The following is a 17,933-nucleotide window of genomic DNA, read 5'->3' as shown; positions in this document are numbered from 1 at the left end:
GTTCTTGTGCACACACCACAGAAGAACTGGACTATTCAGTCCTTCAAGTGCATTTCCATCACTTGCACGTGTGAGTCGGTTTGCATGATTTACAGCAAATAAACATTTTGTGGATGTGCCACGTGTTAAGTTATAGACATCACACACACAGACACACACTATATGGGAGCAGTGTAACCAGGTTCTCATTTCCTCCACCAAGGTGTGCCCTGGTATCTGAAAGCACTACTTCTGGTAAGGCACTCTGCAACTGTTTCTCTCAGGTTTAGCCATGTAAAAGTTGTGAGTCTGAGCAAAGACAGTTGCCTAGATTTCTTCTGTCATCAGAGTGGGCGGGGAAAAAAACCACATCTGCGAAGCATCTTGAGAGTCCCAAAGACCCAGAATATGTGTCTTTGCGTGACTACCACGAGTTAAGGCCAGACACCTGAACATTAAGACAAACCTCATAATTAAGTGGTGTCAGATTCAAGGCTGGATCTTGGTTCCCAGAGTGCAGAGTCTGAGTAGCAAAGCCATCCGTGTGCAAGACAGCCTTTTATCTCTTATTTTCAAAATCAAAATCAGCAAAGGTTCCATCAATTTCTATATACCCTGCTTAAAATAAGTATAGATGCACTGCTAACAGGCAAGTACCCACAGCATAAAATCTCCTATGAGAAACATCCTAGATGATCTCCAATTAAGAAAATAATTTTTTTAAAAAAGAGGTTTTGCGGATATTGTGGATGCACTGTGCTTGCAGGTTGGCACTGTCAGTCTCTAGAATTCGATTTCTACATCTGCGTCTCTATTAGCACCATTATAATTAGCAGAATGCTCGACCTAGCACAATGTTTTTGTGCTGTGGGATTCAATTGTGCCAATTGTTCAGTTCTTACAGGACAGTTACTGGCATGATTTTGACCTGAACTCTCCCACCCAATGCCCAGATGGGGTTCAGGAGTTACTCTGGGGCTGGGGTCCCTCCTAGCAGAACTTACCACTAGGGATGCGGGTCGCCTCTGGCGACTGAATGATGCTGGACACTATTTGCTAGAACATACATGGGCTACAGTTTGCCACTTAAGAATTCAACTTAAATAATCTGATTTTAGACAGTTGAGACCCTGAAGTCTGTTACCTAGAGTTTCTGAATTGCTTGATTCTGTGATTACAGACTTGTGTAGAAACCCAGTCACAGAGCTGAAGGCATGTGTAAGAAAACCCTGCTACAGCAAGGTAAGCCGAACAGGGCAGACAGACTGAGGAGATGCCCAGGGAGCTAAACGTTACTGAACTACACGCAAGTGACTGAGAAACAATCCTCCTTTCTGAAAGAAAACTGCAAAGACGACATACCCTAATTGGAAGGAACAGACTGTGGGAGCAGGGAAAGACAGGCGATTGCTTTGTTAATGATACCTACTCCTAGAATCGGTCAAAACCCCTTGTGGCATTTATAGACATTTTTCTGCCCAATTGAACAAAATATCTAAACTGATCTTTCCCTTATGGAGAAAAATCATTATGCTTCATGCAAATGACAGGAGGCATGACTGAGTAGCAGCTATTATGCAGCCTTGGTTTTTCTTAAGTTGTCAGATATAAAGCACATACACGCATCAGTTATGCATACCTTTTTTTTTTTAAGAAATTGTGCCTGTGCTTTTCCTAGGGATATAGACAAATTGCACCCTAACAAGTGAGAAAGAAACTAAGAGCACTGAAGACAAGACTGCATCCTCACCTGCAGTTCGGGCAAAACGCAAAGTGCGTGTTGATGGGCTGAGAGGTATGAGAGCCAACTCCACTGTCAGAGGGAGTTCAGTATGCTCTGTTGTTCAGGTGATTGCACTTTGCCTTTGAAAGTTTCACCTACACAACACAAACCCAGGGGAATACAAGCTACTCACATTTATCTCCACCAGACCTAAATGTGTGGTGCAAGAACATACATGCATCTCAGAGTGATCCTCGGAGCAGCACATTCACCCGGCTAGGGCGTCCATCAGCGGACTGCAACAGGAGCTGGACCAAAGACCCAGCTGTGGGTTAAATTATCTCTAGAGATACCCAGATTCACTCCTACGGCTAAACTGGGAGACAATGAGCCAGAAACCTCAGTCATGCCCAGAAACGAGGCAGGAGGTCTCCAGGCTACAGGCTGTGCTTGCTCAGGATCAAGGATCAAGAGGTGGGTAAGCACAGGGAGTCCTACCATAACAAAAGCACTTTCCTTTAGTGAATGTATAGCACTGGGAAGTCACTATGAAGAATCACAGGAGACGCATTCATTTAAAATATCTATTGAAATTACAAATTAAACTCTTCAATATGATTCAAAGTACAAAACACAACATTAAAAGGCATTCAACAGCTCTTTTATACATCACAGTGTTAGTGGCACAAAATGTACTTACATTTCAAATACATCAACAGAACTATTTTTACACTGGTCAAATACATTATTTATAGATATGCATGACTCCTTCATGCTTATCCCTATACAAGTTTAAAATACATCCATGGTAAAATGATCAAGAAAGGTTCAGTTATGTACCATGTACCTGTACCTAATGTTCCTGGAATTCTTATAAGAGAGATACACAACTCAAAGCAATAATGAAGACCACAGGGCTCTAAACACAAACAGCATGCCTTACTTAGTATAAGTGCATTAGCAATTAAGCACTGATGCAGGCTTTTTTGATGCCTTTAATATCACTGTCATCAACAACCATATTCTACCCGTCTTCCTTAGGATTTTAGACTACGCACATGAAATGTACCAACTTTGGTTTTAAAAAAGCAAACCTGCACAAAGCTTTATGCATGCTGCACCTCACTGGGATGAAAACAGCCTGTATCAAATATATTTATTCCTATGCAGTAAAAGGCCTACAGATGAAATGCACAAAACTTCATTTTCGTTTTCCTGCTCATAACAAAAGCACTTCATCTTTTTCTGATCTATGAATATTTTATCCTATCAGCTCCACAAACAGGAGATCTTTTCACTAATTTTGATTGTGTTTCCTGCATGTCAGGAGATGAACTGCAAGCCGAGAGTTGATCCAGTTAGCTCTTATTTGGGATTTTGCCTAATTCATAAGCCAGAGTATTTGAGGAAAGATCATGCTGCTTGGTATGTGGGGGAAAGCATCCCAAATTCTTGGCATGCTAAAGTCAGTAGTAGGAGGTTTCAGGATGAATGCCAACATGAATAAAACTGAAATATTAACATAAAACTACAGTAAGCATTTATATACAGTCTTTCATCACAGGATCTTGAAGAGCCTCAAAACCAATGAATTTGCCCTCACAATCCTCATGTGAGGTAGGTAAACATTGGTCCATCCATTTAAAAGATGGTTAAATTGAGATAAAAGGAGATAAGTGACTTGTCCAATGTCACGTGGGGAAACCACATTGCTACCACCATTGAAGGTGGTATGGGCTGTGTGCTCTGACCCCTCTCAGGGCTGACTTCAGCCCAAGCAATGAATGTCAAGTCTAGGGAGATGCAAAGCCTCTGGAGTCTGGACTTGACACTCGCTCGCTAGACATGACACCACTTCATCCCAACAGAACATGCAAATTATGTATTGTTACAAACGCCACTAAAAATAGCTTTTAAAACAATCCAAACTCCCTAAATAATAGCATAACCATAATAAACTCAAGAGAAATCATGTGGTGAACCTTATTTTTCTGGTGAAATTCTAAAAAGCCAAAGCTGTTGTAACAGAATTTCATCTGGAAAGCAGCAGAGACAAACATTCACTTCTCCATGGCAGGGGATTTAAAAGTCAGAGTTTAAAATAAGGTACTTACAGTTCAGTTTCAGGGTATTGAATGTCACGCTATCAATGTAAGCTGTAACATTAAAATGCCCCAAACTCAATACACCACCACCAGAAGTTGCTACTTTGGAATCAAATCAGCATTAAAAAAAAATTCAAAAAAAGAAAAACAAAAAAATCCCCGAGAAGAATACAGATGGAACGACATTTAGCAAACCTGAACAAATTAGGTATTTGGTAAACATATGTAGGCATATAGTCTATCCCAACAGCCAGGATGTGAAACAAGAGGTAACGTCATAAAAATCTCCAGTAGAAATTCAAATATGTCGAGATCAGAGAGATATACTGACAGAAGTACACAGTTTTCTGATACATAACGTTACCTGTGAGCATCAATTAGAAACTATAATGTAAAGATGTCTGTATTTGTAAAAGACTTTTCTTTCTTTTTTTCTTTTAAATCTGGAAATGCATCAATGTTGACATTGATTATTAACTGGCCACACAGTACCATGGAAAACTCAAGTTTCGCTATACTGCCGCAAAAAGGCTGTCTCTGAGAAAGGCACAGAGAACGTAAACCTCATACCAGGAGGACACTGGTCCTGTTAACAGGCCACTGCACCTCTGCTGTTTACTGTCATCCCAGCAGCCAAATCTGTCATTAGAGCCACTGCTGCACACAGCAAAATCCCTCAGTGCTGCTAGTTAGAAAAGTAACAGCTCATGAAATCTTTTACGTCCTGTGGTCCAGGGGTTTTTTTGTCTCCAGTTAAATAGAATTACAGGGCCAAGTATGAAAGGCCACTGTTCAAGCTTACCTGCAGGAAGCTGTCCCTTGCAGAAGGGTTTCCAGGACTTCTGCACACCGAAGCAATGACTCGGCACAACCCAGGTGCTCAGCTTGGGGTACATGGGGGGAGACGGACTGAGCTGCTGCCAGAGCCGGGTGAGATAACCAGATCCCCGCCTGCTGAACTCAGCGCTTCACACACACCCTGGGGGCTGGAAAACAGCCATCCAATGCATACCCTGATTTCCTTCCGCAGGTTTTTTTGAACAATTATGCATTTTTTAATAACACAGATAGCTTACAATACTGAAAAGACTCTGATAACAAAGGATCTGAACAGTGCATTGCCACAAACAATGTGAAGACACCATGAAGGGTTCAGACTTGCTGGAAACCAGCTATCCTTTATCTTCACATTACAATGGCTGAACTCATTAAAATCAAGCCAGATAAGCAAACTGCAGACAACCTCCAGCTCCTGAAGCTGAAATCTGTGGTCAGATACAGTTTGAATCTGGATACCAATAAACTTGGAAGAAGGAGAAAGAGAAGCAATTCAAGAGTTGTTTTATAAAAATACAGTGGCCCTTTTCAAAATTGTACCCTACAGTCTTTTTATTTAACAGACAGTATAAAACAAACGTATAAAGGAGGAGTCACTTCCTTATGCCTGAGCTATGAAAACATATTCCCAGCCTGTGACAGCAGCCAGAAGCAGTTGCATTGAAGGGTCTTAATACATTTGTAGTGCAAAGTTATCCTGGCTTCAACATATTCATCCATTTCAGTACACTGATAATGCACAGAAATAAATGATGATGAAAAAAACACAGTTGAACTTAGTCCGCAAGCCATTCAAAATAATGTTTTCCTTCAGTACTACACACAGACATACACATTGTTTCAGGTGCTTTATATTTCATAGCAAGAAGTTATTAGTCAAATTCTTGTAGGCTTTACAATCAGAGTAAAATGTTTTTCAAAAAAATATCTCTAAAGAGAAATTACAATGATTAATAGTATGTTGACTAGCACGCTTTACTATCCTGGAAACACAGCACTGTGAATTCCACAAAATCATCAAATCAAGTGATTATTTTTCAAATAAAAACTTGTTTCGTCACAGTATTGTTATTAACAGCATACACCATACAACCTATGATATTAACTCTGAAAATGGGCTAAGTAGTTTAAATGTAAAGTACAACTTCCACAAATATCCCAGGCATTTTTATTCTTAACTACAGGGATAACCCTGATGTATTTTTATACTTAAAAGGAAAGATTCACTGATAACCCAAGAGTCTGCTAAATAGTAAAGTTAGTCCTGTATTTTTTAGTAATTGCCCTAAAGGCAGAAGCAAGCTATTTTGACCTTCCAAAATCTTTCAATAGCACAGCTATTTACACATTTGGTTTAAATACGATTATATATATCTCTCTATATATATAAAAAGATTAAGATACCTGGATTAGAAGTTACATAGCCCTATAAGTGTAGCAGAACCCTAAACAACAGCAAAAAATAACAATTCAGAAAAATACTAGTGGTCCAGCGGTAATCAATACCATCAATGCATTTTTAAAAGAACCTTGATTAGATAGCAGGTTTGTGACACCAAGGTTTGTGTCAACCTTACAGCTTCATCAATTCATTTTTAAAATGTAGCTTTCAATCAAACAAATTTATATTAAGACTTCAAAAAATTCCTGGAAGGCAACAGGACCAACTTTGTCCCTCTAACCCTCCCCAGATTTCAAGAAAGGCATAGGATGGCCTATATGCACCTTATTGATTTTCTTATACTTGGAAAAATAGGTACTAAAAAGGACATTGTGATGGCTTTAACAAAAACAGATGTGTAATAAACATGGCAAAGTCACAGTAAGTTGACTATCTGGTTTAAATGATAGGCAACAAATACATACAGGAATAAGAAGACATCAAATATGTAAGCGAACAGATATGCAGACGTTTAGGTTTGTATGCATTTTCAGCTTGTTTTGCTGATGTCATTCTGTACAGTTCCCAGTCCACCAGCAGGGCAGCAGAAACCTTTTGCATTTTTTTTAGCAGTATCATCTCTTCATCTCTGATAGCTACTCAGGTCCATGGTCTCCCTTTAGCACCAAACTTGCCTTCCATTACCCTCCTTGTCTATCATCAATTATCTATGCCACAGTAGTAACAACAGTTTCTGGAACCGAGATTGTGTGTCAATGAAAAGCAGAATGGGACAAGTAAGGCTACACCAATGTAAGTGCAAGAGGGAAACAGCAACAGCAACAATAAAATCAAAACACATGTTGTGATGAGTCCAATCTTCTTTCAGTCTAGGTAGGCAGAGGGTCATCATCTCCTTTATTACATTTGCACTTGCAGCACAGAACAAATGGTGTAGCAAGCAGAAGGAAAGGGGAGGCCACCAAAAGTAGAAGACCAAATCCTGCAAAAATTCCTACCACCTGCAAGAGAAAAGAATACCACTGCATTAGGGATAGCAATTGTCTGCATTCTGCTGACATCAGTGCACCACCAGTGTCCTTCGGTAGGATCTCAGCAAGTGCCATTGACCTTACCACAGTGAGGACTTCCCCCCAAGAGCACGCTACAGTCAGCTCCTGCGATCAGCAAACATGAGTGAAATCAGAGAGTGAACGCTCATGTTTCATGGCTCCAGTCAACATCGTGCCACACAACTCAGGTCCATCACACAAAGTGATGCACACTGTTATTTGCCTTTTCGAGTTCTGCTATATCTCAAACAACTAATGAAGCAATTGACTAGACACTTTTTTCTTGATCAGACGTAAATATCAGGATCAAGACTAGAAAAGAGTTAGAGACTTTCACTTCCAGGTGCTCCCTTTTTTGCTGGAGAAAGCTCCAAAATTAATCAGTCAAAGTTTTCATGTTGTTCATGGACAGCCAGGGAAGACTCCCACAAACTTCCCACCAGCAGCAACACAAGCTTGGGGATCTCAGCCACAGGTTACAAACACTATGGACTACAGAAGGACTCTGAATATGTAATGGCTTTTTGCAGTCAGACCTGAGCTCATCCTGCTGCTTCAGGGTACATGACCTAACTCTAAAAGCTTTTTTTAAATTGACATTTATTGATCACCCTCTTCCCAGCATGGGCAGAGGACCACAGACCTACCCATCCTGTCAGCGTGCCAAACTCTATTAGTTTCTACAGAGTTTAAATTTGGAAAACTATTAAAAAAACACTCAAGCTGAGGTTCATCGCCTGAGGAAGTTTCCCATTTGCCACAGGCAACTGTAAGTGTAATGCTGCAACAATACGCCTGCAAATTATTTGAGAAAATAATTTAGATTAATTCACATGAGAGAGTCTGTGAATAATATTGAATAATGAAGGCAGGAGCGGAATGCTAATCTGCTAGCAAAACCCCACAACAGAAGGCAAAATGAAATTAAGAGTGCAGTACTCATTAAGAATTCTTCTAGCCAGGGCTAGATACGCCACTTCAATTAGCTGGCAAATATTTAATTAGCCATGGTATAGAAGCGATGATTTACTAGTGCTTTTGTCGGCCACGGCCAATTTCTCGTTCTGATTACTACGTATGTATTTCTGCAGCTCCAGCACCGGGGCCGGGGGCTGGGCGGCGAGGCTGGCTGCAGGAGGTGGCGCTGCGGGACAGCGCTCGGCCCTCGGGCTGCCTCCTAGCCTGACCGAGTCTTTCAGTCCCGGCTTTTAGCTGTCCAGGGACGAGGAGCTCAAACTTCCACGCCCCAACAATTTTATTTCTTGCCAAGAGCAATTTCTTTTTCAGCTTCAGAGGTGTGCACGTTTCGCTACTTAGTCTTTTTTTTTTTTCTTTGAGGTGCTGACAATCTGATGCACATGTCATGTGCTAATCTCTGTATTTACTTCGTACAGACACAAACCAAAGCCAAATCCTCACCTCCTTTAAAAATCGTGACTACTAAAAATGCAGCTGCTGCCATACTGATCTTCGGAGGCAGCACACCCTTGCCTACCTCCTTGCAGCCCAGGCTAGATGTGTGCTGGTCAGAGCCAAGCTGGAAGGAAGTTAGCAATTCAGTGGACTGGATTGACTACTGCTAATTTTTATGAGCTATCTAATTTTCACCTTCCTTTCTGCCTCAATATGCTATCAAAGAGATAATTAAGGTTCATTTTGTTTGTTGTGGGTTGGTTTTTTTTGTTTATTTTGGGTTTTTTCTTGTGTTTTTTGCTTTTTTTTTTAAACAAAACTGCCTGCTGAGTATTACTCATCTTCTACTTGGTTCTGTTGCTTCTGAAGAAGTTGCTGTCCTACTCAGCATCAAGCCACTCCCTCTGGCCAAAACAAATATTTTCTTTTAAACCCACAAACCACAAACCAAAGGCTCACCTCAATTTGTCTTGGCTAAATACTCAAAGAAACTTCACATAAGGAAATGACTGCAATGTTGATTGGGCTTAAGCAGGTTTAGCAGAATCATATCCTGATTGGCAGAGACTTACCATTTGCTTTCTCAACAACGACCTGAACATCAAATGTATTGTCTATCGAACATATCTGCGCTAACTGCTGTAGCTAAGAACAGATTCCAAATATCAGATTAATCACCTCATATTACAGGTACATCAAGACAACTTATCTACCCACACACTTCCTAAGATACCGTTGGCTAAGCCACACAAAATTCAGTCCATAGCTCAGGCACCCAGGGGTGTATGTGGAGGGAGCGCGGTGCAATCCTCATTTTATTTCAGTTTAGCTGTTTGACCAGAATTGGGGTTTATTCTCTAGACTTGGGGTTTATGCTCGAATGGAAAGAAATGTATATTTCAAGAAAAGCGCTTCATCTCAAGCTAAGGTAGCTTTTTACTGGCACACAGTTAATTTAGGAAAAGATGACTCAGAAACCCAGATGTCCCTGTATCTCTGAAGTGACTGTAAAGGCAGTAGATTGGACCAAGTCACACATTAGCATTTATATTACATGCATTAAAGTAGTGCAGAGAGCACTTTCATTAGCAGCATTCATGGTGGGTCCAGCAAGACTAGGTCTAGGCTACAAGAGCCATCCCCACGCTCTTTGTAACTGTCAGTTTGAATCTGTGTTTGAAACTCGTGGGGTTACCTTCTGTCCATGAATGAGTCAACTGGAGTCCATAACAAGATATTGAGCATACTCAGGCTAATTCCTTTCCAGTTCTGGATCTGAAGCTAAAGATCCCTTGCAGGATGAGCTCTCCTGTTAGTAATATGGATGGTGGCAACCTAGTCCATCCTCTATGTTTACTGAGAACGCACTTGGACTGGCACTTAACTGGCTCTGCAAATGTACCCCTTCTAATTCTCAGTGGCTTTCTGCCCAGGAGTGTCCTCTCTGGAAGAGCAAACTGTTCCTCTCCGAGCTACAGCCCTCTTTAACAAAATCTGCTATGAAGATCAGCTACCATTTAGCACAGAATTTTACCCTAAGGTGTTAAAATGAGTAAGGCAAAGGAAAGCACTATGACAGTAGTAGACCTGTAGAGAGCTTTTAAATATCTGAGCTTTACCTGTGTTCTGTGCCAGATAACAGATGCCCTGGAGTGTCCCAGCTTGTTTCGACAAGGTCCTTTGTCGTAATGTATAAGGAGAAAATCATCCTAAAAAATATTAAAATAAAAGGTAGGCAATAAACAGAAGTGTAAACTGTTCTTCAACTAATAAACCACTATTTCCTGAGAACTTATAACCAGGAACTGTACAGGAAGATAAAAACTTAGTAAAGTGGATATGGCCAGGTCTAACCTTTCCAAAGTGCTTTGTTTACAGCTAAGCATCTTCACAAACAGGGCTGTTTAGCAAGTGTTATGTATCTGTAATGAATTCTTCTCCCAAAGGCTCTCAAGCTGCATATTTAAATGCTAGCATGGAGTTCAGCAAGAGGATCCGAGAAAAGGACTATTGCATACATTTTACACATACAGAAAGAACAAAGGAAAACGAATACTTGTACTGCAGACTTCCAACAGTTGGTTCCTTTTACTAGTTGAAAGTAAAAGGGCAACACAGATCTTTGAGAAATTATGTCCCGACCTGTCCTGCCATCCTTTTGCAAACCAGTCAAGACAGCAGGCCTAGTACCAAGGGAACGCTGCTTTTTAACTGAGCACATGAAAAGCCTGTGAGTTAAGGACTATTATTAAAGCATTCAAATAGGACAACCCCAGGATTTGAATAGTCAGAGTAGCTTTCAGGAACTTCAAACATTTCCTTTGCTATTGTTAACAATGTTATAAAATAAAGCAGATGAAATGGAAACAGATGTTGTATATTCTATATACTCTGATCCTTGGGCATGATAACAGGCTGATTTTAAAAAGACAAACATATGACAGCAGCAGCTTATAGACTGACAAATTCCTGGTGCTAGGAGAACATTGTATTCTTTTTCATATGTCAGATGTATTTCTTGTCCCACAGAACACAATGAACGGTAAAATCTGACTGCTAATCTTCTACATGATGACGCACCAAATCTAGAGTTTGTTAAACTTCCACTAAGGAAGTCTCAAGACTAAGAACATTGCTGTACTCATCCTGTAACTCCTTCAAGACGGAGAACTTGAAAAGTCAGTATTAAATGAAGTATTAGTGGGGGAAAAAAAACACAAAGCGAAGCAACGTCCCTTCCCAATCTTACTTGCCACTAAGTAAGATTGCAAACAGAGTATTTTCATGAAATTTTACTTTTTGATGATTACTTACTGACTCACATCAGCAAAATGCTAAGATTGCACAGGTCAGACAAGTGAAAGAGCACAAATCCTATCAAATTACCAGGATCAGGTCTGGTGGGTTGTGGACCACCAAGTTGGGCAGAAGCTAGTGAGATACTATTTAATTGATTAATGAGCCTGCTGGATGGCAAAGCAATGAAATTCTAAGTTTCTGAGAACCAGACTCCATGGTATGTACTCACATCAAGAGATTCCAGACAGTACCAGCAAAAGGCATGTTTGCAGTTCTTACACATCATTTGGGCACAGCCTTCATCTCGTTCAATGTAAACTTTACACTTTGGACAGCGTTTGATTGGAGCATCATCTTCTTCCATTTTAAAAACTGAACTGTGGGGGAGAGTGAGGAATTAGTAAGTACATGGCCATGTCAGTTTAGAGAAGAATATGTAAGAACCATGCTGAGAAGGTAAGCCTACTGTTTCATAAAAAAAAAAAAAAAAAAAAAAAAGATAAATTACTAGAGAACTAGGTATTCAGCTGGGTTTTATTATTCAGATATTTTAGCTATTCTCTATTTTTCAAACATATCTCTAGAAAAAATGTTTAATGACTGTTTAATGTTGAGTGCCTACGTGAGAGTCAGGACATTTTCTTTACCACATATTTTACCAACTGTTTTTGTTAACTAGAGACACTAACAGATACACAGCTTTCTCCTGGAATATATCAGAGGAACAGCAGCTAGTTAACACCTAAATGCTTTGTACATCTAAGTCATTTGTCTTTCTCCTCCCTCCTTCTTTCTCAGAAAAGAAGAGGAAGCAATCCCTTGATGGCACAACAAGCCCAGACCACATTCCTTTGGACTGGGATGCCAGGGAAAGATTGCTCTTCTCTGCCCTCCTTGACGATCCTCCCTAGAAATTTCCCTCCAAATCAGGAACTGTGAGGTTTTGGGGGCATGCCATTCTCTCGGAGTTGATCTCTTCATCTCCAACACTGTCCTAGCAAGACCACTGTTCATGAGTTAGGGTCAGCACTGCCTTTTTTTGTCTTGCATGACTGTGCAAAACCACAGGACATCCCCTGGTATAGCGAGCACAACACAGAGGAATGTGGAAACACTGGAAGAACATTTATTTCCCTCGAGTAGCTCTCTACCACATGGAGGTTTTATGCACACTAACTTAAATGTACCTTAACAAATGACACTTCCTGCAGCCACTGCCAGTGGGAGACACATGAACAACTGATGGGGAATCAACAGTTTGCTGGAAAACAGGACTGACCCTTGACTGACTGACTGATTTGCCCAACGGCAGGATAAAAGGACACACACACATTAGTCACACTAGGGGCAACTGTATTACAGAAAAATGCTTTGAATCCATAAACTGTATATGAAACTCCAAATGCATGGTAGCACAAACTGCTACTGGCACATTATTCTCCAAAATAATGGAAAAACAAACCTCAACAGAGTAAAAAAATGAAGCAAGAACTAAAAGCATCCAAAACATGAAGGAAAACAGATAAAATTTTTACCTTGTTGTGAAGTTTAGTAAGCTCAGTTCTGGTCAAGCACACACAAAAAGCATGTGCAAAAGTTACTATATTTAATCAGGAACTCATCATGACAGCATCCTAGCTAGTCATCTGTTACAGCAAAGCTTGAAAGAAGACAACGTATGAATAGCTAAGTCCAAGGCTGGCCAGGTCTTTAATGATACCTCAAACTGCTATGCAATCTTTGAAAAAACCCAAACATTAAGTGGAACATATGCACAATGGCCTTTCTTACTCACTGGCTGCAGTATGCCACTGGAAACAGCTTGAAACAGAACTTAAGATCATTGGCCAAATGTGCAGCAGTTAGGATATCAAGAGAGTATCCTAAAAATCACTGTCTGGCACGATGTTACCAGCCCTCACGCCATCCAGAATAGCAGCAGCAACAAGATCTTCCTGAAGAGAAGCTCATGAGCTGCCTCTATATTGTGTTTTTCCCGCTGGGGCAAAAGGGCCGGTGACAGAGGCTCCAGCAGCTCCTTTGTGCTTTACCAGCAATAGTGGCAATGAGCAATACTGCCAAGAGCTATCCAGTTTTGGAATACAGCATTACAAGAACAGGAATGACTAAGTGAAGGAAGCAGCTTTAAAACAGAGTATCAGGAGAATGCTACTTTACTATTCATACTCTGGTTTGTTCAAAGATTGTTTTGTTTCTAAATATTTGATCTTTTGCAATACTTTACCTTGTTTCTCCTGGAAGAAAAGAGATTGGCATGTTCTCTTGACAGCCTTGACCTGGATGCCAATTAGATTTGCAAGCAGAGCAGAACTCAATGTCGCAGGCTTTGCACTGGACCAGCTGGGGGTCCTGTGGGCTTGATTCCTGGAGCTGGCAAACTGCCTGGCAAGTAGAGGATGGACACCAAGTCCGACACGGATCCAAAAGCACTTCTACAAAGGGACATAAAAGAACAAAATTCAAAGGCAGTTACAAGACTGGCCTTCCATAACAATGTATTCAAGCTGAGGTTGACTGGCAGGGCATTTGAAGACACGCATTTTTAAAAGAAGCCTTTTAATTTATGCTGCCCATTCAGACATAAATCTGGCCTGCTTTGCAAGCGGGCACCAAGCTAAAGTGAGTTTCCTGAGTTTGAATTAACTGCCTGTTTTCATTCACTGAAGTAAACTTGTTCTGAGAATGAGGCGGTGTATTTTTCTTCACTTGTACTTGAAGATAAATAGAGCACATACTATGCAGGTATAACCCGTCAGAAAGTGTTTTTACAGTGCCTTGCCCAGTAGGACTCTTACTTCATGGTGGCCTCTGCCCTAATGTAACCACATAATTAACAATAGCATAAGACTGTTACACAGTTTCATCCCTTTCTGGGAGGCTGTTTGCTGTAAGTTATTTCATGTTTCAAAGCCCATTGAAGCCAATAAAAACCTGCCAATGACTTCAGTGGTTTCTTGGACAGGTCCTGCCCTCAGTAAAACACTACTCTAAATTCTCTATGGCCACACAGTTCCACACCCCCATAGGCACCCAGTCAGCTTATAACCTCATAAAAATTAACAAGGTTCATGCTATCATTACACACAGAACTGCCTAGTAATTCTGCACCAGAGGCCATCACAGAAGATAATGGTGGCTCCATAAAAGGGGTCAGTCTACCTCCCCAGCCCCTAAAGTACTGGTAGTCAACTCAAACAGCAAAGCTCTAAATAGAAGTAGCTCCCTCCCTTAGTTATGGAGCAATATAATACATAGTAATTTTCTTTCCTTAGTTTATTCCCAGAACGTTGCAGTTCTGCAAATCACTCAGGCAAGAACAGAAACAATGCTTTTTGGGTTGTTGTTTTTTTGACAACTGAACAATTAATGCACAATGCTACTGCATGAACATGTGCAGAGCCAGATTCTGATTTATGGGGTCGCTCAGGAGCGATACCATTCCCACAGCCTTGCAGTGCGTAGTGTTAACATGTGTTACCTCTTTCAAACTGCAGCTTCTTATACCTTTGCATGATTTCTGATGCAACCATGCACTCAATCTGTTGAAGGAAGGAAAAGAAAAAGACAAATTTCCGATTAGAACAGCAATAATCAAAAGCATTTTCAACAAACTGAGACAAAATATTCAACCTTTGGAAAATTATTAAAAACATATGCTGGCAACTATGGCAGCTGTAACATATAGAGCAAGACACATCTAAACATCCTGGGAACTAAAAAAACCCACCCCTATTTGCAGTAAAAGTGTACCTCATTTTCTTGCAGATGACCTCGCTTTGGGCAGGCAGCATCAGGGCAGCTGATTGCTGTTTCTAGACCTTCTTTGATCAAAAGTTCCACATACTGTTTTAGGCACTGTAAGAGAGCCAAAGACTGAGTTAACCATCCCATCAAGAATAAATCACTCAGTATTTTAACAGCTTTCCTCTGAAAATCTGAATAACTCAAACTTCCTTGAAAAAAGATACTACTGTTTTTTCATGACCTTTTTACATCCATTGACCATGCTTACAGCTTTTGCCATGGTTATACCTGTAAATAGAAAACAGCAAGTTTATTTCACCATCAAGTAACTCTTCCTCAAATTAAAACACGCAGCAAATTAAAAAACAGCAATAATGGGGAGAAGCACAAATCAAACAGGGAGCTAGGATGGGGAAAAAAACTAATAAAACACCACCAAGATAAAATTAGATTAACGACACTCCAAAAATCTTTATGTGACTGGAAACCACAACACAGCTTAGTAAGCAGTAACTACCCATAGACAGACATCTGTCAAGCACACCAGTCAGCAAAAGGGAGTGGTGTATCTTGCCTTCTATTTCTAGAAAATAACTATCTGAACTTCATGGTTAAAGATGTATCTTTTCCATAGGAAGGAAAAAATGCGAGAATTAGGACTCACGGAAGAACCACAGTTTCCATAGGGACCAAACAATAAATATTTGTAACACTAATACTTTCCTCCCCTAGCAACCACAGCATTTTACCCAAATTATAACTGAAAACATAGCATCTAAAACAGTAGTACACAGCACGACCATCAACACAAGAGAGAAGAAATGTGGTTATTTTAGACTAAGGGCAAATTGAGACCAAACCTTGTTAACCTTGAAGAGCAACCACCTCTCTCAACCTCCACACCTCCACATCAAGGTGAGAGCTACTACATCGGTGTCTGGCTGGGGAGGCAAGGGTAGTGATGCAGAGCGCACGATATCCTCCTCTCTGCAGATACCGTGCAACTTCTACCAGCCTGACACTACACAGAGAACAAACGAGGGTCTGCTTTCCAGCAGATGGGTCACCCTGTGGTGTTCTCACCCTGCTTGTGAGCCCAGCTGGCAGTGGCAAACTGGAGACAATTACAGAAAGCAGGTACCTCTCTGTTACCGGGTATGTGAATAAAGAGCGAGGCTAGACTGACGGTAGCATAAAATGAAGATACAAAACAAGCCCAGCGTACGGCTGGGTGGGAGGCAAGAAGGATTACACGCTGCAGCAAGCTGGCAAAACAAGGACTTCAATTACCATTTCCAGACAGAACTTGCAAAAGGTACACAGCCGCCAACTCAGCACCAGCCTGGGGAGGCAAAGGGCTGCACTGACCCTGCCAAGTCCAGCACGCCTAACTGCAGGTCTGAGCACAAAGCTGCTGCTTCCTTCCAGCCATGCCATCGAACAGGCCCATCAACAAGCACACTTCCAGCCTAACCTTTTGCATCTGGCTTGTAGCTGGACCTTGTAGGTCGAGACTTTGACACTACTCATCTCGCCTCTTCTCTTTCTGCTCTGCCTCTCGATATGTCTGTTCAGCTCCTTTCAGAGACCCTACTGCCTATATTAACGTTCTAGTCTAGATTTTACCTCTTGCAGCTTGATTGCAGCAAAACCTTCTCTTCCTGCCCACACAATTTCTGCTGCTCTGGTACACAGCTTTTCTGGTGGCAACATGCCACCACCTTGACAGCACAACAAATCATTTTGCCACAGTCCCCTTTCCTGTGTCTCCTACTCAACAGAGACAGCAGGTCTATTTTTTCTGAAAGAAAAATGGAGACTGGATAATTGATATCTTTAAAAGTTTTACACGCATAAAAAATCCACATGATAGATTATAGTCTATGTCCCTTTTTCATCAGTAGGGATTTAATGAAGACAACTGTTCACTTAGTAGATGTTTGGCTTGCAGAAGCTTTCCAAGCCTTCACTTTGAGCTCGGCAGGGTGGGTGGTGGAGCAGTTCAAGAGAACCACCAGCAGCAAACACAGCAGGCTGAGCCCTGCAAGAACCAGATCCTAGGTTGTGTGCCTTGGCAAGCTGTGATTTCAGCTGTAGTGAGGTATTAGTGTTGCTGTAATGATACTGTTGGCTCTTCCATTTCCCCTCCATTTGCAGATGCCAAGTGTGGATTAAAATGAAAATGCATACATTTTTAATGTCAGCACTTAGCACTTACAGAAAGTACTTTTCAAGCTGAATGAGCTCTGCCGTCATTAATCATTAATGTGGTTAATTCTCCTCCTCAACCTGTTTGGGACCATTGCCAAAGGCTATTCGATTTGCTTCCCTTGCCTCACATTTATAGCCTTGACAGAAAGGCTATGAAGATATTTTCTGTCTTTTCTACTCTTTTCTGTCTAAGGAATGACACAGTTCACCCCTGCCACGAGCAGTGTCCAAGGCCTTCCCCTTCCCCTGATGTGGCACTAGAGCCTACTTCCTCAAAGCCAGCACAGCCAAAGTGTACTTCTTATGCTACACCTTCTGGGAACACAGATGCTGTCTCGAGGCTGTGATACACCACTGTAAATTAGCCAGAGGATAAAACACCCTGTCCATTCAAGATTTCCTCACTTCAGAGATTTCTTGGGTGGAGAAAGAGTAAGCCAAAGAGCTGCAAGTGAATTTGAAGCACAGGGTACCGGTGGCTTCTCTTGAGAGCAGACACAAGATGTGCCACTTGTGTCAGAAAATTTTAAACTGGTTATAGTACTAGAAATGCACCAGCACACAAGCAAAACACCACAGCAGGATCAGGTACTCAGTTATATACTATGAAAAGTTACAAAACAACTCCTAAAAGGTGACAAATACAT

General features: G+C 41.1%; 1 protein-coding gene across 3 annotated transcripts in view; it reads right to left on the bottom strand.

The window, feature by feature from the left end:
* Positions 1-2,272: 2,272 nt before the first annotated feature.
* The window catches only part of RNF144A (ring finger protein 144A), a 67,464-nt gene continuing 51,803 nt past the window's right edge, over positions 2,273-17,933 (bottom strand). For all 3 annotated transcript variants that reach the window (XM_056343385.1, XM_056343386.1, XM_056343384.1), the window contains 6 exons: positions 15,082-15,186; positions 14,810-14,870; positions 13,556-13,763; positions 11,540-11,687; positions 10,131-10,220; positions 2,273-7,047 (listed from right to left, as the gene is read on the bottom strand). In XM_056343385.1, coding sequence (XP_056199360.1) covers positions 6,916-7,047; positions 10,131-10,220; positions 11,540-11,687; positions 13,556-13,763; positions 14,810-14,870; positions 15,082-15,186 — 744 coding nt within the window. In that variant the 3' untranslated portion in view covers positions 2,273-6,915. The remainder of the gene's footprint in view (positions 7,048-10,130; positions 10,221-11,539; positions 11,688-13,555; positions 13,764-14,809; positions 14,871-15,081; positions 15,187-17,933) is intronic.

Source organism: Falco biarmicus, chromosome 6, assembly GCF_023638135.1.
Source record: "Falco biarmicus isolate bFalBia1 chromosome 6, bFalBia1.pri, whole genome shotgun sequence".
NCBI classification, from domain to species: Eukaryota; Metazoa; Chordata; class Aves; order Falconiformes; family Falconidae; genus Falco; species Falco biarmicus.
Note: the sequence above shows the minus strand (reverse complement) of the source record. Positions and strands in the feature narration are given on the sequence as shown.